The 24,537-nt window shown below is 41.6% G+C and overlaps 3 protein-coding genes across 8 annotated transcripts in view; 2 read left to right on the top strand and 1 right to left on the bottom strand.

Moving 5' to 3' along the window:
* The window catches only part of LOC106610073 (zinc finger protein 214), an 844,054-nt gene that overhangs the window by 279,323 nt on the left and 540,194 nt on the right, over positions 1–24,537 (bottom strand). The window lies entirely within an intron of this gene.
* Positions 1–24,537, top strand: part of LOC106610081 (zinc finger and SCAN domain-containing protein 2) — a 482,712-nt gene that overhangs the window by 423,386 nt on the left and 34,789 nt on the right. The window lies entirely within an intron of this gene.
* On the top strand, positions 389–24,060 carry LOC106610069 (gastrula zinc finger protein XlCGF48.2-like). Of its 3 annotated transcripts, none has more exons than XM_014209204.2 (7): positions 389–840; positions 12,010–12,140; positions 12,354–12,518; positions 16,065–16,229; positions 16,874–16,985; positions 17,209–17,336; positions 20,324–24,060. In XM_014209204.2, the coding sequence occupies exons 1-7, from the start codon at positions 558–560 to the stop codon at positions 21,356–21,358; spliced, it is 2,019 nt and encodes a 672-aa protein (XP_014064679.2). In that variant the 5' UTR covers positions 389–557; the 3' UTR covers positions 21,359–24,060. The 3 variants fall into 3 exon arrangements, with proteins under 3 accessions (XP_014064679.2, XP_045579093.1, XP_014064680.2); XM_014209205.2 differs by lacking the exon at positions 389–840 and adding an exon at positions 9,927–10,417; XM_045723137.1 differs by lacking the exons at positions 12,010–12,140; positions 12,354–12,518; positions 16,065–16,229; ... (1 more) ...; positions 17,209–17,336; positions 20,324–24,060 and adding exons at positions 3,837–3,967; positions 4,160–6,009.

Below are 24,537 nucleotides of genomic sequence, written 5' to 3'. Positions count from 1 at the left end.
CTACTGGCGGCAACAATGTCATACACTTTCTGACCAGATAGATACAGCTAAACATACTGAAACCAAGCGGTTTCAATCGCTCGGATGCTTTCTCCGGTGAGATACATTCAGCCTATTACGAATTGAAACGCAGAGACGAAATATGTCTTATTTTCTTGGTCAATTGTTTTGGGAAGCCTGGCTTCCCTTGCCATCCATGAATACACGCCACTAAGTGAGCGTGTTAGCGAGTACATGTACTTAGTTACTCCCCAACACTGCTGAACATAGGAGATTTAATGTGTAATTTAATAAACAGTACCGTATTTCAAAAGAACAGCGCGCAAACCTTTCATTTAACCACACCCTTTGAGCTATGACGCCAACCAATAAGATATTTTCTTTTCAGTGTAAACGGAAGAACGATTTTCACGTTAGGGTTTTAATTTATCTAGTCGTTTATTAACACTCTATATCTCAAAATGAGTAATTTAACTGCACAGCATCACATACTTACATCAGGTAGTATTTAATTCGCGTTGTAGACAGTACTTGGTTGATATATTTTTTAGCTAACAATGGCTAACTGTGTGTTTTTTCACACTCAAATAGCCTCCATCATGGAGGTACTAGCGAATGCAGCCGTGGCAGAGATATGTAAACTCGTAGACGACGACTATGCAGTGTTTCGTTTGGAAATAACTCAAAGCCAAAAAGAAAACGGGGCAATGCGGAGGAAACTACACCTACTGGAACTGAAGGTGGCACGGGAGCGCGCAGAGAGGACAACGCGAAAGCGCGTCCTCGACAGTCGTCCCAGTAGTGTCAAGATCCTCGACCGATACAGAGGAATGGCAAGAGGTACATTTTGCAGAATGCCGAGTTTATTTTTACAGAGATTATGTTCACAAATCTGATAGTCCTTTAGCCATTTCACTATGTTTTTGTGATGGTGCAGTTATGTGTTTCTGATGGCAGTGTGTTCCAGACATGTGAAGGTCTCATAGAGAAAGCAGTTTGACTAAAGGTGCTTTTCCTTAAGGGAACTAACAATACTGTCACTTCTAGCTGCTGCCATGGGTTTGGGTTTTCTGTTTGACAAAAGTACTAAGTGGAGGGGGAGCCAGGCCGGTTAGGATCTTGAATACAAGACATGCGTCAGGGTGTGTTGCACAAGCTTTTCTCAGATCTGAGGATGTAACAGTGATGATGTCTATCAAGCACTTTGAGCCTGTTTGTAGACAGACTGAATGGGTTTTAATGTTGGACAGCAAGCTTGGGCCCAACTAGTCGAGCAGTATGTTAAGTGGGGGAGTAGCATAACATTGAAGTACAGTTTTGCTGCCTCTGTAGTGAAACAATTTCTTATGTATCAGAAATTAGCTAGGTTCCACTGCCACTGTGCATGGTTTTAGATGTGTTGCCCAGAATCAATGGTGGAAAAATTACTCAATTGTCATACTTGAGTAAAAGTAAAGATACCTTGATAGAAAAGTATTCAAATTAAAGTGTAAGTCACTCAGTAAAATACTGCTTGAGCAAAAGTCTAAAAGTATCTGGTTTTTAAAATGCAAAATGCATCATACCGGCTGTGTTTCTGTATTTTGAAAGTTAGATATCTTGAAATCTTGATTACTGACAGTCCCAAAATGTTTTGCATATATCAACAATGGACTAATGAAACAAATACCAAAATATAGTTTTGGTTGGAGTTTTCCATGAAGTACAGTAATGGAAAAAGGTACTCAATATTCATACTTAAATACTATACCTGAAATTCCTTATATTAAGCAAACCAGAGAGCATGATTTGTATTTTTTTACGGACAGATAGGGCACACTACAACACTCAGACATAATTTACAAACTCAGTATTTGGGTTTAGTGAGTCCGCCAGATCAGAAGCAGTAGGAATGACATTGCGTTACATTGATAGGTGTGTGAATTGTACCATAATTCTGTCTGCCTGAGTATTTTTACTTAAGTACTTTACACCACTGCCCAGAATTGGTTCTTGGTCAGTTTTTGGATAGTATGCCATACTTCCACTAATTACTTAGCTATCTTAAAAAACATTTTTATTTTACCTTTATTTTACCAGGCATGTCAGTTAAGAACAAATTATTCTTGCATACACAATATCATATTCTCACCAGATTCTTGATTACCGTAAATTCCGGACTATAAGCCGCAACTTTTTTCCCACGCTTTGAGCCTCGCGGCTTAAACAATGACGCGGCTAATATATGGATTTTTCCCGCTTTCAATATTTTTTTCTCCAAAAAACACATTCTGTGACGTGCTCAGTTTTTTGGCGGCATGAAGCTTTCATTAGACCAATGAAATTGCCGAACGGGTTAAGGTCAAACAACTTTTTTGTTTACTGTTTAGATTAAATCGAGCGCTCTCAAACTTCCCATCATTCTGATTACGGTAGTCATTTTGTCACCCTCATCATGGCAAAGACACGGAGAAATGCATATGATGCAGCTTTCAAGTTGAAGGTGATTGATCTGGCTGTTGGAAAAGGAAATAGAGCTGCTGCACGGGAGCTTGGTCTTAATGAGTCGATGATAAGACGTTGGAAACAGCAGCGTGAGGAATTGACTCAGTGCAAAAAGACAACTAAAGCTTACTGCTAATTATTATTTTTTGTTACAAGCCGTGTTTCGTTAAAGCCTATTTATTTTTGTTACAAGCCGTGTTTCGTTAAAGCCTGTGTAAAGTTAATTTGTTTCAATGTACCGGTAGGCACCTGCGGCTTATAGACATGTGCGACTTATTTATGTTCAAAATACCGGTAACTTAATTTCTTATTGTCATACTCAATTAAAATAATGTGATGCATGGAATATAATCAATCAATCAATCAACAGCATATCAAGAATTTATAAGAAGTATTACCTTACATCCAGAGCCGGATTACCGAACAGGCTCTATTTTCATGTAATCTGACCAAAGCGCCGGTTCGAATCCAAGTGCCAGTGCCATTTAGCAAACTCCAGCCGTTTACATATGTTGGAGGACATGAAAATAGAGCTCTTTGGCCATGCACACCAGTGGTGGGTTTGGCGTTGAAATGAGGATGCATGAGCAGAAAATAACCCCATACCTACTGTAATATATGGTGGTGGATCTTTGATGTTATGGGGCTGTTTTGATTCCATTTGTCCTGGGGCCCTTGTTAAGGTCAATGGCATCATGAACTTTACCCAGAACCAGGACATTTTAGCCAAAAACCTGGTTGCCTCAAACTTGGCCGCAAGTGAATCTTCCAGCAAGACTATAACCCAAAGAACACATCAAAATCCACAAAGAAACTATTAATTGGCCATAAAAAATCAACATTTTGCAATGGCCATCACAGTCTCCGGACTTGAAACCCATTGAAAACCTATGGTTTGAATTGAAGTTGGCAGTCCATAAGGGCAGACAAAGGATATCAAGGAGCTGGAAGGATTCTGTATGGAGGAATGGTCTATGATCCCTCCCAATGTGTTCTCCAATTCATAAAACATTTTAGAAAAAGGCTATGCGCCGTTATCCTCGCAAGGTAGGGTATTGAAAGGAATTCAAAACGGGTGTACATTTTTTTATGATTTGTTAAACAAAACCTCTCTCTGAGCAATTGTAAGAAAATAATATAATTTCCCCCTTTTTTTAAAATTGCTCAGTATTTATCAAGGGTGTTAATAATTTCGGACCCCACTGTAGGTGTCCCGGGGCCCCAGATGTGGTAGTCCAGCCCTGCTTACATCCTTGCCAATTGTAGACAGTGTCAATAGTGTACAATATATCGTTGAGCATTGACAGTGGTACTTAACTTAACCACCCCTTTCCCCCCAATCACTCTCTTAGGTGGAGGACATCTCACTGGAGGCCACAGGAGCTTTGTGAAGCCAGCAGAACACATCTCGTTGAGAGATGACCAACCAATCACTGTTGATGAGGGGAGTGGAACCTCAACCCAGCATGTTATTGTGATAGAGGTTAGTGTCATAGTGTAACATACAAAATTACACTACATCAAATGTGGCCTGTTTATTTCAGAAAGGCTCCCCTCAGCTATTCACTTGCTTACATGTACATTCTTATTTATCTGCCAAAGGGGAGCTTGTGACGACAACATTGTTAACCAATTCAACTCATGTACTGATAATAACCTAGTCTCTTCTTGTCAGTCTGCAGATGCAGAGGCTGCAGGTTATGGAGGATCGTCTCTGGTCAAGCAGGAGAGGACTGAAGGAGAGGACCCACAACACAGTAGAGACATCCAGACTGGAGAAGAGGCTGGCGTAGTGCCCCCTGTAGCCACAAAGATAATCGCCGCCTCACCCCAGCCCAGGACCCGATGCAGCATCACGGAATTCAGTGGAACGCCAAACGCCGTCCTCAAGTCAGAGACAGACACAGAGACTTTAACTGTAACACACAGGCTTTTACACAAAGGATCTGACCACAGATCAGACACAGAAAGACTGCAGCTGGGACCACTGGGCTGTCATCCTGCTCCCGGCTCAGAGTATTTACTTTACGGTAATCCAAAACCGAGGACTGTTCATTCCCATCGGGACTCAGGTGACGTGTTAGAGACTGGCAATGATCCGTCTTGTTCTTACACTACAGAGATGGACCCTGGCAACATGCCCTTGGGTTTAGAGACACAGACTGATCTGTCTAGAGGGGACTGGAACCAGTACAGTAGTAGTGTGTACTCTGAAGGGTGCCTAGATAAGAAAGGGGAGGTTATAGTCTTAGATGAGGTGACTGTGAAAGTGGAGGGCGACGCTCCTCTGACATGGAATGTAGACGAGACTCACTTAGGAGAAGGACACTCACAAGGCAGAGATGTATTAGATTACAGGGAAAGTTTAGAGACAAATCCATATGTTTCGACCCACTCCCCTTTACACACGCTCGGGGGTCGCGACCCAGTGACCATGCCGATGGGGCATTCCGATCAGGTATTGAACTCAAACGACAGGGCTAGAGCTGAGACTCAGGGAGGGGGAGCCACATCAGGCAATAGTATAGATAAACCGTTCCTCTGCATGCTCTGTAACAAAGGCTTCAGCTGCCTCCAGAAGGTGGAGATCCACCAGAGGGTCCACACAGGGGTGAAACCCTTCAGCTGTACCCAGTGTCACATGTGCTTTGCCCAGGCTGGTGACCTGAAGAGGCATCACAGGGTCCACACAGGGGAGAAACCATTCAGCTGCCACCTGTGCCAGGCCAGTTTCTCACACTCGTCCAACCTGAAGAGGCACCTGAAAGTCCACACTGGAGAGAGGCCATTTGCCTGTACGCACTGCGGGAAGAGGTTCTCAGAGAGGAGATACCTCAGGATACACCAGCAGAAAAAACATTCCACTCTATAACATAGAAAGTAACCATTCCACTCGATAGCTTCTGATGTTTAGATCAAACCCTGCATTAAAGACAAGATACATTTTCATTGTTGTCAGCGGAAAAGATCCACAGATGCATGTGGAATAACGAGAGTAACAGATTTCAGATTGTTTAATATTCCTGGGTAGAATATTGCATCCAGACATTGTGTGATATATAATGTGTTTGTACTGTGTAGGCTATTTGATGTTCACAAATGCCTGTTTCATTACTTCCATTCAACTACTTAATTATATTCTCAAGACTTTTAATGAGAAAATTAATGCAGTTTATCAAATTCATGCAGATGTTTTGCTGAGACGTGTATGTGTGGTTTTCATATGGTGTATTTGAAATGTGTTTTATTTAGTTAACACAAAATGGGACTTTTCATTCTGACTTTTATTGAATCTCTTTTTAGTATACATCACATTTGATCTTACCCTTTTCTGCATACACCAGACAGCGCTTTATAACCAATACAGGGACAGAAAGTAGCCTATGAATGGGAGGCTAGGAGCCATTTACAGTGCCTTCAGAAAGTAATCACACCCCTTTACTTTTTCCACATTTGGTTTTGTTACTGCCTGAATTTAAAATATATTTTTTGTCACTGGCCTACACACAATACCCCATAATGTCAAAGAGGATTTATATTTTTGTGGAAATGTAATAAATTAACAAAAAATGAAATGTCTTGAGTCAATAATATTCAACCCCTTTGTAATGGCAAGCCTAAATAAGATCAGTAGTAAAAATGTGCTTACGAAGTCACATAATGAGTTGCATGGACTCACTCTGTGTGCAATAGTAGTCTTTAACATTATTTTTTAATGACAACCTCATCTCTGTATCACATACATACAGATAATAAGGTCCCTCAGTCGAGCAGTGAATTTCCAACACAGATTCAACCACAAAAACCAGGGAGGTTTTCCAATGCCTCGCAAAGAAAGGGGCATATTGGTAGATAAAAAAAAAAAAAGATAAATAAAAAAGCAGACATTGAATATCCCTTTGAGCATGGTGATGTTACTAATTACACTTTGGGTGGTGTATCAATACACCCAGTCACTAAAAAGATACAGGCGTCCTTCCTAACTCAGTTGCCGGAGAGGAAAGAAACCACTCAGGGATTTCACCATGAGGCCAATGGTGACTTTAAAACAGTTACAGAGTTTAATGGCTGTGATAGGAGAAAACTGAGGATGGATGAAAAGCATTGTAGTTACTCCACAGTACTAACCTAGTTAGAGTGAAAAGAAGGAAACCTGTACAGAATGCAAATATTCCAAAACATGCATCCTGTTTGCAACAAGGCACTAAAGTAATACTGCAAAAAATGTGTTATGTTTGAGGCAAATCCAATATAACACATTACTGAGTACCACTTTCCATATTTTCAAGCATAGTGGTGGCTGCATCATGTTATGGGTATGCTTGTAATTGTTAAGGACTGGGGAGTTGTTCAGTATAAAAAAAATTATGGAATGGAGCTAAGCACAGACAAAATCCTAGAGGAAACCCTGGTTCAGTCTACTTTTCACCAGACACTGGGAGATTTATTCACCTTTCAGCAAGACAATAACTGTCACGCCCTGACCTACTCTACCATAGAAAATAAAAGCTTTCTATGGTCAGGACGTGACAGGTTTTGTGGGAGATTATTTCGAGTAAGTGTATGTTGCACCTCTTCGTCACGGTTTGTTGTTTTGTTTATTCATATGTCTTGCATAGTTTCACAGTTTAAATAAAATGTGGAACGATACACATGCTGAGCTTTGGTCTCCTTCGTACGACAAACGTGACAATAACCTAAAACACAAGGCCAAATCTACACTGGAGTTGCTCACCAAGAAGACAATCTGCTTGAAAATCTATGGCAAGACCTGAAAATGGTTGTCTAGCAATGATCAACAACCAATTTGAGAGAGCTTGAAGATTATGGAAATGAATATTGGGCAAATGTTTCACAATCCAGGTGTGGAAATCTCAAAGAATCAGCTGTAATCGCTGCCAAAAGGTGCTTCTACAAAGTGTTGACTCAGGGGTGTGAATACTTATGTAAATTAGATATTTCTGTATATCATTTTCAATAAATTAGAGAGCATTTCTAAGAACATGTTTTTACTTTGTCATTATGGGGTATTTTGTGTAGATTGGTGAGAAACATTATTTTTGATCCATTTTGAATTCAGGCTGTAACACAACAGCATGTGGAAGAAGTCATGGGGTATAAATACTTTTGAAGGAACTGTACATAGGACCCGCAACACATCAACCTTCTGAGTTTGCTGACTTTTCATGACACTTACTGTGTATTGAGTGAGTGACAGGGAGAATAAGCAAGAGAGAAGGGGGAGAAACTTTACATGACTCACCAAGGGAGTTATCTGTTGAATCAGGACACAAGGGCTTTCCACCTGAAAAAAAGGCTAGTTAAAAGGATTTTATCTTCTTTACAAACGTATATTATTAGAAGCAGTACTATATCAATTGGATCGACTTACACTAAGATCAGGCAATCATGGGCAGATGAAATACACGGTTGGAACCACAATTTGAGTAATTTCGACATCCCAGCGCTGGGTCAATATTGGCCAAACACAGCATTGGGTTAATTAAACCCAGCGGGTTTGAGTTGTGCATCTAACCCAGCGCCTTGGGTTGAGTGCTTGACCCAACTGCTAGGTAATTTAGACTATTTTGCTGGGTTAAACAACCCAGTGTGTTGGATTGAACATAAGCACAGCACATTAGGTTGGGGGGATTGACCCAGCAGCTGGGTAATTTTTTATGTAATCCTAATTTTCAGTGTCATCCTAATTAAAATGTTGCTTGCATATTTTTGCCATCTCTACCATTTGCACCCCCTCCCTTTCCTACACACACAATCAAGGTACAATGTTGAATTTCAAATAATTAATTTGCATTGCCTGCATTTCAGAACATACATCCCAGAATGTCAGAGAATGATCAATGTACACGAATATATTCATTTTTAAATAGCACATTGAAACAAAGCCCCATTGTCTAAATATGTGTTATTTCACAAGATAAGATTTCATAAGATAGGATTGATTATTAAAATGTATATATATTATTTCATGAACCAAACAGTCCAAACATCAGACTAAAGACGAAGCTCAACTGGATGTGCCCCCTCAGATTGCAATCTGAGAAAAACAAAGCGTGACACTGTCTGTCTTAAGTGGTGTTAACACAGATCCATCTGTAAGACAGTGCCAGAGCTGATCAATAGATTTCACATGCACTGACACTCTTCAGCTATCTTAGGTGACAGCACACACACACACACACACACACACACACACACACACACACACACACACACACACACACACACACACACACACACACACACACACACACACACACACAATGTGGTTTTGCCATACAATAATGGTCTACCTTTGGGTCAAGTTAAAACATTCCTATACAAGTGTAAAATATTACAAATGAAGATCACTACTAAAGGACATGGACTAATGACTCATTACTTAAGTAATAACTGTATTTCATTCATAAGGCACTTTTCACAATCCCCAAAATGTAACATTTGTATTTCAAATAAATTGTTGTGACAGAATGAAAGCATACCAGAACACACTTCAGGCAAACGAGCCACCTACCATACTGTAGGCAAAAAGTAGGCACAGATGCATAAAAAAATGAACTAAAAGTCAACTTAACAGAGCTATAAACAGTGCCTTAAGAGCATATAAGCATTAGAATGAGACACACATGGCTCCCCCATCCATTGATCTATTAATTCACTGGAACACATGCTTCCTCCTGTCACTTCTCACACGGCATTCAAGAGCAGATACTTATCCACTATTGTTCAGCGGGAAAAAAAATACATGCTCGCAACAGTCTTACTCTGTTCCTGGCAGTTGATACACCGTGGTCTGTAGGAATTCTCATGCTGGAGCACACAGTCTGGGAAAGATGATATCAAAAACATAATAGGACTTGAAGCACACATCCAGTGCCCCAAGCAGTGTACCTTGCGCCAATGCTGTCCACCAATGACTGTAAACACCTGTGAGCAGTCCCCAAGAGCCGACACAAATACCACATCCCCATACTGTATTTATTTATCTTGCTCCTTTGCACCCCAGTATCTCTACTTGCACAGTCATCTTCTGCACATCTACCATTCCAGTGTTTAATTGCTATATTGTAATTACTCCACCACCATGGCCTATTTATTGCCTTAACTTACCTCATTTGCACTCACTGTATATAGACTTTTTGTTTTCTTTTGTTCTACTGCATTATTGACTGTATGTTTTGTTTATTCCATGTGTAACTCTGTGTTGTTGTATGTGTCGAATTCCTACACTTTATCTTGGCCAGGTCGCAGTTGCAAATGAGAATTTGTTCTCAACTTGCCTACCTGGTTAAATAAAGGTGAAATATATATATATATATATATATTTTTTTCTTCTCAATTTCCCATTATTTTTGTGTCAAAATGTGCAATTCACACTCCGACCTGTGAAAGGCAACAATAACCAACACAGCGTCCAGTCTACCGGAAACTCACACGAAGAAGAAGTAAACAGAAAGTGAACAGTGACTAAGAACAATTTCCATTTGAGCGTTTTCATTGTTATTTAGACGTTTATTAACACCCTGGAACTCAATAGATTACTAATTTAACTGCACAGTACCACATACTTGCAGCGTTTAATACGCGCTGGAGACTGGACTTGGTTGGTAGATGTTATCTAGGTAACGCTAGCGAACAATGGCTAACTGTATGGTTTTTCATACTCAAATAGCCTCCATCATGGAGGTGCTAGCGAATGCAGCCGTGGCAGAGATCTGTAAACTCGTAGACGACGACTATGCAGTGTTTCGTTTGGAAATAACTCAAAGCCAGAAAGAAAACAGGGTTTTGCGAAGGAAACTACAGCTACTGGACCTGAAGGTGTCACGGGAGCGTGCAGAGAGGACAATGCGAGAGCGCGTCCTCGCCAGTAGTGTCAAGATCCTCGACCGAAACAGAGAAATGTCAAGAGGTACAGTTTGCATAACAGTGTGTTGTGCACAACAATAGTGGAATCGGTATTCAAAATAAAAGTAACCTATTGAAACTGATTCAGACGGATAAAAATAGTGGAATCATGCCACAATCATGCTAAACCAGGTTGTAATGTTCTTATATAAATTCAACAAAAGACTAATTAGTTAATTTGGCAAAAGTACAAATCTGTTAATTGCACTGTGGATGTATAGACTACAGAATTAAATTGGGGCATTATTATATTGCAGTGTACATACAGCCTTACCTATGGATCTTGGGTCCATGAAATGAGATATCAGCCTACTCAGTGACACCCACAGATTACAATTATGAAGCGTTTGCAGAAATATTAGCGTCGTAGTTCTTATTGTGGAACTGTGGGAAATCGCCTCACCTTTCAGCCTATCCCATAAGGTGGCACACAATTGGCCCAGCGTCATCCGGGTTAGAGTTTGGCCGGGGTAGGCTGTCATTTGTAAATAAGAATTTGTTCTTAACTGACTTGCCTAGTTAAATAAAGGTTAAATAAATATTGTGCGTATTTAACATTCACATTGCAATGTACACCCTTACCTATGGATCTTGGGTCCATAAAACGGGGTATTAGCCTACTCAGTGACACCCACAGAACACAAATGTGAATAGTTTAAACAAATATTAGCATTGTGGAACTTTAACTGTGGGAAATCACCTCATTATGCAGCCTATTCCTTACCAAGATCATAGGTATAAGGGTGTACATTGCAAAATGCATGTTCAATACAATAGACTGAATAGTGATGTGATTTCCTACAGTTAAACACAATAAGAGCTACGCCGCTAATATTTGTGTAAACTCTTCAGAATTGTAATCTGTGGGTGTCACTGAGTAGGCTGATACCTATGGATCTTGGGTCCATGAAATGGAGTAAGGCTGTACAGTGCATATAAGTATGCCTCCAATGCAATTATGAAGTCTACATCCACAGTGCGATTAACATATTTAGTTTGTGTTGCGTTAAACTAAATTGTCTTTGGTTGAATTTATATAACATTCCAACCTTGTTTAGAATGATCTAGTCCAATTGTGGCATGATTCCACAATTTTTATCCATTTGCATCAATGGGGGACTTTGCCTTCAAACTAGGTTTGAAGGCAAACCATTCCACTAATTTTGCTCATGCTAATATTGTTCATGACACACACACATTTTTCAGAAGGCCAAGGCTGTGCAGCCTGTTGCCATTCATATATAGCGCACTGCCTCTCCCCTGTTCCCTTCTGCATGTGTTCAGATGTGTTACCTAGAATTGGGTCTTGGTCACTTTTTGGATAGTATGCAATAATTCCCCTGATTACTTAGCTATCTTGTGCAAAGACACTATAGCATATTCTAACCACATTCTTGATGTACTGCATTTCCTATTATTTCCTCAATGAAAACAATGTGATGCCAGTAACAATCAATACAAAGCATATCAAAAAGTTCTGAAAAGTGTTACCTTACATCCTTGCCAATTCTAGACAGTATCAATAGTGTACAATATACCATTGAGCATTGACAGTACCTAACCTAACCACCTCTTTTCCCCCAATCACTCTCTCAGGTGAAGGACATCTCACTGGAGGCTACAGGAGCTCTGTGAAGCCAGCGGGACACAATACATGGAGAGATGACCAACCAATCACTGTTGATGAGGGGAGTGGAACCTCAACCCAACACGTTATCATGATAGAGGTTCGTGTAATAGTGGTGCATAAAAAATTACGGTTACTTTGACAATAACATTTGGCCAGTTTATTTCATAAAGGCCCCCCTCAGCTCTCAGCTATTCACTAGCTTCCATGGACATCCTCATTTATCTGCCATAGGGGAGCTTGTGAGACTTCCCTATGGCATTGTTCAATTCAACCCATGTACCGGTAATAACCTCCCCTCTTCTTGTGTCAGTCTGCAGACGTAGAGGTTGCAGGTCCTGGGGTCAAGCAGGAGAGGTCTGAAGGAGAGGAGGACACACAGCACAGCAGAGACATCCAGGCTGGAGCACCCCCTGTAAGCACAGAGGACCCCACCACCGTCCCAGCGCTGCCCAGGACCCGACGCAGCATCACGGAGGTCAGTGGAACCCAGAACGCCGTCCTCAAGTCAGAGACCGACACCAAGACTTTAACTGTAACACACAGGCTCTTACACACAGGTTCTGACCACAGATCAGACCCAGAGAGACTTGGGCGGGGGAGACTGGGCCGTCCTCCTGCTCCCGGTTCTGACTACTTACCGGTATTTCACCAGAGGATGGTTCATTGCCGTGGAGATGATGACGCGATAGACACTGGTGGTGATGATCCGTCTTGTTCTTACTCTACAGAGATGGACCCTGGCAACATATCCTTGGGTTTAGAGACACAGACTGACCTGTCTAGAGGGGACTGGAACCAGTACAGTAGTAGTGTATACTCTGAAGGGTGCCAAGATAAGAAAGTGGAGGTTATAGTGGTAGATGAGGTGGCTGTGAAAGTAGAGGGCGTCATTCCTCCCACATGGAATGCAGATAGTTCCCTAGGAAACAGACACTCACAAGGCAGAGATTTCTTAGATTACAGGGAAAGTTTAGAGACAAATCCAGATGTCGAGACCCACTCCCCTTTACACGCATTCAGGGATCGCGACCCAGTGTCCACGTCGATGGGGCCTTCCGATTCACACGGCCGCGTCCTTTTGGATCAAGTATTGAACTCAAAGGACCAAAGGACCAAGGCTCAGGGAGGGGGAGCAACATCAGGCAATAGTAAAGAGAAACGGTTCCTTTGCATGTTCTGTAACAAAGGCTTCAGCTGCTCCCAGAATGTGGAGATCCACCAGAGAGTCCACACAGGAGAGAAACCGTACAGCTGCCCCCAGTGTCACATGCGCTTCGCCCAGTCTGGCAGCCTGAAGAGGCACCAAAGGGTCCATACAGGGGAGAAACCCTACAGTTGCCCCCATTGTGAGAAGAGGTTCTCCCGCCAACACCTGCTGAAGACGCACCTGAAGGTTCACACGGGAGAGAGGCCGTTCGCCTGTACGCACTGCGGGAAGAGGTTCTCAGAGAGGAGCTACCTCCGGATACACCAGCAGAAAAATCATTCTACTCTATAACATAGAAAGTTTGTTTAGATCAAACCCTGCAATAAAGATAGTCAGCGACATGACTTAGATGCACAAAGTAAACGGCGTAGTGGGCAATTTCTACAACAACTAAGAGTGTTGATGCACAAGGCTAAACTTCTGATGTTTTGGTCCTGCAGCTACCACCTTGTAGAAGCGTGAAGCGAACCCGTGTACATGTGCAGATACTCTTTGTGACTGTGTGAGACCATTACGCTCATCACAATATCTGTGGTTCTGCTCGTGGTAACCACATAACGAGTCTTCCTTTTAAAGACAAAAGGTTCATTTTCATTGTTGTCAGAATAACAGATTTCAGTGTTGAATATTCCTGGATAAAATATTGTAGTCAGGCATTGTGTGATACACATATAATTACAGTGCCTTCAGAAAGTATTCACACCACTTTACTTTTTCCATAATTTGTTGTGTTACTGGCCTACACACAATACCCCATAATGTGAAAGTGGAATTATGTTTTTAGACATTATTACAAATTAATAAAAAATGAAAAGCTGAAATGTCTTGAGTCAATAAGTATTCAACCCCTTTGTTATGGATAGCCTAAATAAGTTCAGGAGTAAAAATGTGTCACATAAGTTGCATAGTGTTTAACATGATTTTTGAATGACTACCTCGTCTCTGTCACACATACAGATAATTGTCAGGTCCCTCAGTCGAGTGTAACAGTGTAGGTTCCGTCCCTCTCTTCGCCCCAACCTGGGCTCGAACCAGGGACCCTTGCACACATCAACAACTGACACCCACGAAGCATCGTTACCCATCGCGCCACAAAAGCCGCGGCCCTTGCAACGCAAGGTGAAACCCTACTTCAAGTCTCAGAGCGAGTGACGTCACTGATTGAAACGCTATTAGCGCGCACCACCGCTAACTAACTAGCCATTTCACATCGGTTACACGAGCAGTGAATTTCAAACACAGATTCAACCACAAAGACCAGGAAGGTTTTCCAATGCCTCGCAAAGAAGGGCACATATTGGTAAATGGGTCAAATTAAAATAAAAGCAGGCATTGAATATCCCTTTGACCATGAGGAAGTTATTAATTACACTTTGCATGGTGTATCAATACACCCAGTCACTAAAAATGTACAGGCATCCTTCCCCACTCAGTTGCCGGAGAGGAAAGAAACCACTCAGCGACTTCACCATGAGGCCAATGGTGACTTTGAAACAGTTACAGAGTTTAATGGCTGTGATAGGAGAAAACTGAGGATGGATGAAAAGCATTGTAGTTACTCCACAATACTAACCTAATTGACAGAGTGAAAAGAAGGAAGCCTGTACATACAAATATTCCCAAACATGCATCCTGTTTGCAAACAGGCACTAAAGTAAAACTGCAAGAAATGTGTCTAAGAAATTAACTTTGTCCTGAATACAAAGCGTTATGTTTGGGGCAAATCCAAAACAACCCATAACTGAGTACCACACTACATATTTTCAAGCATGGTGGTAGCTGCATCATGTTATGGGTGTGCTTCTCATCGGCAAGGACTCTGGAGTTTATCATCATAAAAAGAAACAGAATAGAGCTAAGCACAGGCAAAATCCTAGAGGAAAACCTGGGTCAGTCTGCTTTCCAACAGACACTGGGAAATGAATTCACCTTGCAGCAGGACAATAACCTTAAACACAAGGCCAAATATACGCTGGCGTTGCATACCAAGATGACATTGAATGTTCCTGAGTGACCTAGTTATAGTTTTGACTTCAATCTGCTTGAAAATCTATGCCAAGACTTGAAAATGTCTGTCTAATGATCAACAACCAATTTGACAGAGCATGAAGAGCATGTTTTAAGAATAATGTGCAAATATTGTACAATCCAGGTGTGCAAAGCTCTCAGGGACATACCCAGAAAGACTCACAGCTGTAATCGCTGCCAAAGGTGATTCTAACATGTTTTGACTCGGGTTGAATACTTATCTAATCAAGATATATTTGTGTTTTTTTTATTTGAAAAAATTCCTGTGACACTTTTAATGAGAAAATGAATACAGTTCATCAAGTACATGCAGATTTGTTGTTGACGTGTGTGTGTGGTTTTCATATGGTGTATTTAAAAAACTTGTTTCTGTTTAATAAACACAAAATGGGACTTTTTATTCTAAAACTTTCATTGAGACTCTCTTTAGTATATATCTGACCTTGCCCTATTCTGCATATACCCAACATGGCTTTATAACCAATATACACTTACTAAAAATACCTACACATAACCACACACTAACAAACACCTACTGTACACGTCATTATAGTTTAGTCAGATGATGACTTTTGACTTATCATAGCTGACTTATTTTTACCCACAACATCATATTTATGTCCTCCATGATGGGTTTAACAACAATGAAGTCATTCTGTAACTACAGTAAAGCACTCATATGTAGTGAGGATGGGTAAACACTCCATGTTGAAAGTGTTTATTATCTGTGTGTACGTACCTGAGGGAGTGTATGTCTGTGTAATCTGTATCACCTGTCTCTTCCAGGAGGATGAGGGTCCAGAGGTGCTGCTGGTGAAGGAGGAGGGGTGTAAGGAGGGTCTGGGGAACACTGAGGAGACCATGGTGATGGAGGAAAACCAGACTACACCTCCTCCTGAACCCACAGAGGAACCAGCTGAGCAGCACAGGACCACACACAGTCTCACTGAGGTGAGCCCACTGTGAACTACTGTCTGAATGGTATTAGGTCAGTGCCTGTATCCACAAACCCTCTCAGAGTAGGAGTACTGATCTAGGATCAGTTTAGCCTTTTAGATCATAATGAATAAGATTATATGGAAAGATCCTAGATCAACACTCCTACTCTGAGATTCTTTTGTGGATACGGGCCCAGCTATTGATTAATTTTGTCTTAAGTGTGGGACCATGCCTTTAAATTATCAAACCATTTTTATTTAACCTTTATTTAACTAGGGAAGTTAGTTAAGAACAAATTCTTATTTTACAATGACAACCTACCCCAGCCAAACCCTCCCCTAACCTGGACGACGCTGGGCCAATTGTGCACCGCCCTATTGGACTCCTGATCACGGCCAGTTGTGATACAGCCTGGGATTGAACCAGGGTCTGTAGTGACGCCTCTAGCACGGCATCTCAGTGCCTTAGACAGCTGCGCCACTCGGGAACCATTAGAGTGTCAAGTAATCTAATCAACTAACGCTTTTGCATAGTATCAAATTAACTTGCATAGTACTCATAGCAATCCCTCATTACCCAATCAGAAGATGCTCCATAGCAGGGTGCTCATATCATATTTCTTGATCCAACATCCTCTCACTCTGTATCTCTTACAGTCAGTAGACATGGAGGATGGGAAGCCTGATCTGCTGCTGGTCAAAGAGGAGACAATAGAAGACGGACCAGAGAGCGTTGACCTGCTGAGTGAACTAAAGATGGGGGAGCAAGGTAAGGGAGAAATACATATAGCCTACATACAGTAATAGATCTTCAATGAGAATAGTGATGCACCTGCCTATAGTGTTTTCTTCATTCATAAAATTAAATCAATACAACTTATGTTTACATACAAAAACACACAATGTATTAACTTTACCAGGTGATTGACCAGGTAAAGAAACTCCAAACGTAGAGTTCTCTCTGCCATGCTTTGTAAACCCTCTTCCTACAGGTGGTTGGCTGGAGGCTAACAGAGGAGACTGGGCAGCCATCATGGATACCCAGACTCAGACGAGTGCAGCCAAGGGCCCAGGGGACAACATCACTGATCAGGCCAGGAACAGAGATGAGATATTGGAGGTCAGTGGATGTGACAACGTCCTCAATTCTGGGCTGGGGAACAACACTGTTAACCACAACCAGAAACAGAGAGTAGAACAAAAAACAACAACCAAACTTAGTCGACAAGACAGGCTGAGACCAGGGCGAGGTGTAGATTTGGTCTGCAGGGACGTGTCCATATACGGCTGGAGAGAACAGACAGACTCGGCTAGCGATGCTGTTTCATGCTCCTATAGTTGTGATTCAGTGAGACTGATGGAATTACTGTCAGGTTAGCCCCTTAACAGGGGCTGCCTTCAGCCTGCCTTCTATAGGATCTAGCAACTGGAACATGGACCCTGCTACAACACAGACACTCCCTGGCCTTCGTCCTCCTCACACTCTGTTTAACCAGACCTCAAACAGTGCCAGTGCCTCAACACTATATGTCTACCCAAGACCACGAAAAATGACAGTAGTAGTAATGCTATCAGTAGATCCGGTGGTAAAGAGAAGCACTTCCCGTGTTCTTTCTGTGGGAAAGTCTTCAGTTTCCCCAAACAGATGGAGATCCACCAGAGGATGCACACGGGGGAGAAATAATTTGGCTGCCACCTGTGTGAGAAGAGGTTCTCCCACAAGCACCACCTGAAGAGGCATCTGAAGGTCCACACGGGAGAAAGGCCATTCACCTGTATGCACTGCAGGAAGAGGTTCTCAGAGAAGAGCTACCTCAGGATTTATCAGCATAAAATGCACACGGCCCATGTGTAGTGTATAGTGACATTCACCTTAGCCAAATACATTTAAACTCAGTTTTTTAACAATTCCTGAAATTTAATCCTAGTAAAAATTCCCTGCCTTAGGTCAGTTAGGATCACAACTTTATTTGAAGAATGTGAAATGTCAGAATAATAGTGGAGTGATTTATTTCAGCTTTTATTTCTTTCATCACATTCCCAGTGGGTCAGAAGTTTACATACACTCAATTAATATTTGGTAGCATTGCCTTTAAATTGTTTAACTTGGGTCAAACGTTTCAGGTAGCCTTCCACAAGCTTTCCACAATAAGTTGGGTGAATTTTGGCCCATTCCTGCATTCCCTGTGGCTCAGTTGGTAGAGCATGGTGTGTGCAACGCCAGGGTTGTGGGTTCGATTCCCACGGGGGGCCAGTACAAAAAAAAATAAATGCATGAAATGAAATGTATGCATTCACTACTGTAAGTGGCTCTGGATAAGAGCATCTGCTAAATGACTAAAATGTAAATGTAGAGCTGGTGTAACTGAGTCAGGTTTGTCGGCCTCCTTGCTCGCACACACTTTTTCAGTTCTGCCCACAAATTTTCTATGGGATTGAGGTCAGGGCTTTGTGATGGCCACTCCAATACCTTGACTTTGTTGTCCTTAAGCCATTTTGCCACAACTTTGGAAGTCTGCATTGGGTCATTGTCCATTTGGAAGACCCATTTGCGACCAAGCTTTAACTTCCTGACTGATGTCTTGAGATGTTGCTTCAATATATCCACATAATTTTCCTTAAACATGAAGCCATCTATTTTGTGAAGTGCACCAGTCCCTCCTGCAGCAAAGCACCCCCACAACATGATATTGCCACCCCTGTGCTTCACGGTTGGGATGGTGTTCTTCAGCTTGCAAGCATCCCCCTTTTTCCTCCAAACGTAATGATGGTCATTATGGCCAAACAGTTCTATTTTTGTTTCATCAGACCAGAGGACATTTCTCAAAAAAATACTATCTTTGTCCCCATGTGCAGTTGCAAACCGTAGTCTGGCTTTTTTATGGAGGTTTTGGAGCAGTGGCTTCTTCCTTGCTGAGCGGCCTTTCAGGTTGTGTGGATATAGATACTTTTTGTACCTGTTTCCTCCAGCATCTTCACAAGGTCCTTTGCTGTTGTTTTGGGATTGATTTGCACTTTTCGCACCAAAGTACGTTCATCTCTAGGAGACAGGACACGTCTCCTTCCTGAGCGGTATGACGGCTGCGTGGTCCCATGGTGTTTATACATGCGTACTATTGTTTGTACAGATGAACGTGGTACCTTCAGGCGTTTGGAAATTGCTCCCAAGGATGAACCAGACTTGTGGAGGTCTACAATTCTTTTTCTGAGGTCTTGGCTGATTTCTTTTGATTTTCCTATGATGTCAAGCAAAGAGGCACTGAGTTTGAAGGTAGGCCTTGAAATACATCAACAGGTACACCTCCAATTGACTCAAATTATGTCAATTAGCCTATCAGAAACTTCTAAAGCTGTGACATAATTTTGGGAATTTTCCAAGCTGTTTAAAGGCAGTCAACTTAGTGTATGTACACTTCTGACCCACTGGAATTGTGATGCACAAAGTAGATGTCCTAAATGACTTGCCAAAACTATAGTTTTGTGGAGTGGTTGAAAAACAAGTTTTAATGACTCCAACCTAAGTGTATGTAAACTTCAACTGTATATTCTTCACTGATGAAGAGTGACAACTTTGTCCCTTTTAGGTTGATACTGGTGTTTTAAAGTGAGATAAGGATTGTGCCTTAATTCATGTTTACTTGACAATAAGTAGTGAAGCTGTATGAAATGTAAATGTTGAACCTTTTCCAAAGCGAGGGTACCAGATTTACAGAAAAGGTAAAGTGTTACCATAGTGAGAAAAGTTATTGTACCTGTCACGTATTGTTTTGTGCAATAAAATTACTGAACTTCATGTTTTGTGATTGTATAACCATTTTCTTTAAATTAAATATAAAATTGACTGTGCCGACTGACTTCGTTATTTTTGTATCATTGCAGGGACTGAGTTTCTCTTATCTTAGTCGAACCAAAACATTATACTTAATTCTTTAATCAACACAACAACATTTTTTATAATAAACTTCAATGGCTCCATATTGTTAGGTACTTGAATCACAGTGTTAGAGATGGGCTTGACTGTGGTTAACATTTTATAATATCATGTCATGTTTCTGTGTACAGCAAAGAGTTTCTAATATGCTTTTTTTGTACAATCTTTGTTTGCAGTCTGCAGTCCATGAAGACCTGCTGATATCCAGTGTTACTGGTGGGAGAGAGTGGACCTCTGAAGCAACTGATCACATACCCTGGCCCAGGATCAGAACCGTGGATCAGGAGCCGTCACTCTTCCTTCCCGAGTCGGAACCAGCACCCAACCAAGAGGGACAGAGACTCCACCACCACACAGAACACAACCAGTGGACAGGTGGACTGAACAACCTCAGTCCTGGTGGTCATCAGAGAGACAGAGGCTCCAGTCAGGGATCCAGTCTGCAGCCCAGACCCTTCTCTTCACAGTCTCAGTGCAGGGATGAAGCCGGGCCTTGGGCAGATAGACCCTCCTGTTCCTATGATACAAACACCACAGTATCCATGATGAACAGAACAGGTTACCCTGGGCTTCAGCCTTCACAGAGCGTGACGGGAGACCCCTCTGGTGGTAGTCTAACAGGAAGTCTGTCTTCTCCTTCAGGGTCTTATCTAATGCCTCGTGACTGGGTTCATAGAAGGCCTGAACCTGGGTCGAGTCTTCCTCAGTTACCTCCTGGTTACCCCACCAATACAGACAGGGTCAGGATGGGCATTCACAACAAGAGGTACCTAGCCTATAACACAGAACACAATTCCAACAACACCCAGACAATGGCTAAAGGTCAAGGAAGGAGTTCAAAGATTAACCACCTGAGGGTGGTGGCTCCTGCTTCTACCTCCTCTGGTGTCATTGGGTCACAACGTGGGAGGCCGAGCATTAGGACGGACGCCGACAAGCTGTACATCTGCCCAACGTGTGGGAAGCGCTTTGCTAAAGCAAACTATGTGAAGGAGCACCAGACTATTCACACCAAGGAGAGGCCCTTCAAGTGTAAGCTGTGTTACAAGAGCTTCTCCTTCCTGAGTAACCTTATCAGACATAGGAGTGTCCACAATGGAGAGAAGCCCTTCAGCTGTACCCAGTGTCACATGCGCTTTGCCCATGCTGGCAACCTGAAGAGGCACCAGAAGGTCCACACGGGAGAAAGTCTACAGCTGACCCCAGTGTGAGAAGAGGTTCTCCCACCAGCACCACCTGCAGATGCACTTGAAGGTCCACACAGGAGAAAGGCCATTCACCTGTACACATTGCAAGATGTTCTCAGAGAGGAGCTACCTCAGGATACACCAGCAGAAAATGCACACAGCCCATGTATAGAGTATAGTGACATGTAACGTAGTACTAGTTAGTTTGTTTGTAGTTAATTGTGTTGGTTTTGGATGTAGTAGGGAACTGGATGAGGTGACATGAGGGAAGAATGATTATGATGAGGTAGAGTAGATGATATGGTGATGTTTGGTGTGAAGGTGTCTGTAAAAATGCTTTCCTGATGAAGAGTGAAACTGGCCTTTTGGGTTGATACTTGTGTTTTATAGTGAGGAAATGATAGTGCCTTAATTCATGTTAACTTACTTTTATTTACATTTTAGTCATTTAGAAGACACTCTTATCCAGAATGACTTACAGGAGCAATTAGGGTTAAGTGCTTTAATCAAGGTCTCATCAACAGATTTCTCACCTAGTCGGCATGGAGACTTGAACCAGTGACTTTTGGTTCTGAACTGCTAGACTACCTGCCAGCTACTTGACCTATAGTAGGGAAGATATGGACCAAACTTATTTTTGCGTGGACTCCGAGACGGTTAGCTTTTAACAGCTAGGAAACACCGCTAACCAAACAACAGTGCTAGGTGGCTGTACTACAAAAACACCGGTCGTCGTCGTGGGAAAGACGCATTGTTAAAAACTTTTTGTAAACAATTGGTTGCAGTAAAGAGCCAACCTGGATACTAAGGAGATCCTGAGGGAAATCGATGAGTATCAACAGCTTTACGCTATGGAGGAACAATATACTCCATCATGGAAATATCCGGCTACCTCCGGCTATTCATCTACAGACAGACGATTTACTTACCGTTTAAATAGAGGCTAGTGCTCTGGATGGTATCCTTGCAACACTGGAAAAGTTATGTGAGGAAGTAGCAGGGCTGAGGGGGGAGTTTGGAGTTTAGCTAGAGTGAAATTCTCACGCTCCAAGGAGAGAACAAGACACTCACAGCCAAGGTAAAAATCCACAATTCCAACATGGATTGTCAACTTAGGGAAAACAGAGTGATGAGGGAGTCGCTACTAGATATACAAAGTCGTAGCATGCATGAAAATCTAATATTTTCTCCGATTCCTGAGGATGCATCCAATAATCCAGAGGGCGTGATCAGAGAATTTATGCAATCCGCCTTGAAACTTCCTCTAGAGACTGTAAACAAGGTGTCTTTCCACCGAGTACACAGACTTGGAGCTCAGAGTGACAAGACCAAAGGTCCCCGACCGATCATCGCAAAATGTGAACACTACCAACAAAAGGAGCTGATCAAAAGCAGGGGAAGGGAGCTTAAAGGGAAATTCGGTCTCATTGACTAATTTCCATGGAAGATAAACAAACGTCGCAAGAGGCTGTATCCTGTACAGAGGAAACAGAGGGAGAGGGGTAAGCGTGCCTTTCTCATTGTGGACAAACTCTTTATAGATGGACAGCTATTCCGAGACAGCTCCATAACACCATGGCTGTACTACATTCTACAGGGACTTCAGGTTACGAAAAAAAGAAAGTATGGGAACTGTAAAAATATCTTAACACTATGAAGTGGATATGAACACATATACTCAATTACATGCTCGCTTACACATACGGACTTATACATACACACTTGATCTCGCTCTCTTCTCTCACTCTACTCTTTTCTCCCACTCTCCCTCTATTGTCGAGAACTGTTCTATAATTTAATGTTTCTTGTTTGTCTATCTTTTCTATGTCTTTGTCTACATGTTTACAACAAGCAAGGGAAAGATATCAGAATAGGGACATTGGGGAATAATAACATATTGTACGGGATACATTTGTACTGTAGTGAAGCCGTCTATAGTAATGTAAGGTCTCTTGTCATGTGAAACGTCAATTGCTATGGAAATCCTGGGATGTGTTTTTCAATGATGTTAAAGGTAATTATGATACAATATGGATTACAATTATCATCATGAAGATTGTTAGGTTCTAATTCTCAGAGTAAAAAACTCAATGGGCATTTATGAAAGCTTAACCAAGTTTATTCTGCTCAAAGGGTCAATACAGCTGCATCAGACAAAAACATTTTCCACCACCACAAGTATATATACTCCAATTTAGGCACTCCCCCTTCTCACCAATCCTTACATATTTTATGGTTAGACAGGAAGACGAAGTGATAGGATAACAAACCATTGTTTCTGACCTGACCTCAACCCCCTTGACACCTTATCCAAAGATCTCTACCCATCTCCCCTAACACATTCCAAAGCCATCTGGCTCCTACAGATGACCATTAACTTCTGATGTAAAAACCAGTCTCTTTCACGCCTTAGATACTATACTTCTGAATATAACAATGTTACAACTTTAACCCAGAATCTAACAATATTAAGGCTATACGCACTGCATGTTACACACATAGACAACCATGCAAATTGCCGGGGTTATTTATTTGGACATCACACATGATAGTCTTAATCTTATACAGACATTGTACACACTCTCACTAAATAACATCAAATATTATACACATCAACCTACTCAGATTTACTACACACATAATATATTGTCTCAATTTTCTAACATCTGTAGCATTGGCTCACAGGCAAACAGGCAACTGAATAAAACAAATATTTCTAGAACCTATTTCTTGAACTCTAAATATCAGACTTGAAAGCTCTAATTTTGACTGTCATAATACCTCTGATGGCAGTAACTTTACAAGCACTAATTATGGTCAATTTAGACTGAGTATAGTATCTAGTTATGGTAAGGGGTGAAATAAGTATAGCCAGTTATAAGTGTAACAGTTTAGCAGATAATAAAAAAAGATCAGTCTTTACATGGCTAAAAAAAAGGAATATAACATATACTGTTTACAGGAAACTCACTTTACATCCTTAGATGAAGTTGCGTGGAAAAAGGAATGTGGTGGTGAAATAATTTTCAGTCATGGACAAAGGAACTCAAAAGGTGTGATGATATTAATTAACAAAAACTTCGATCTGAATGTACAAATAGTCAGGAATGATTTTCAAGGAAGGTGGATCTTTTTGAATATGAAAGTGGACGAAAAAGAGATTTCTCATTCATCTATATAGTCCAAATCAGGATGATCCATAC

The sequence above is a fragment of the Salmo salar genome, chromosome ssa08 (genome assembly GCF_905237065.1).
Source record: "Salmo salar chromosome ssa08, Ssal_v3.1, whole genome shotgun sequence".
Taxonomy (NCBI): domain Eukaryota; kingdom Metazoa; phylum Chordata; class Actinopteri; order Salmoniformes; family Salmonidae; genus Salmo; species Salmo salar.
Note: the sequence above shows the minus strand (reverse complement) of the source record. Positions and strands in the feature narration are given on the sequence as shown.

What these genes read in the sequence shown, in the direction of transcription:
- LOC106610069 (XM_014209204.2), top strand. Translation starts at nt 558, where the DNA reads ATGGCTAACTGTGTGTTTTTTCACACTCAAATAGCCTCCATCATGGAG. An exon ending in ATACAGAGGAATGGCAAGAG is followed by an intron (nt 841 to 12,009) that starts GTACATTTTGCA and finishes TCACTCTCTCAG; the next exon opens with GTGAAGGACATCTCACTGGA. An exon ending in ACTAAAGATGGGGGAGCAAG is followed by an intron (nt 16,986 to 17,208) that starts GTAAGGGAGAAA and finishes CTCTTCCTACAG; the next exon opens with GTGGTTGGCTGGAGGCTAAC.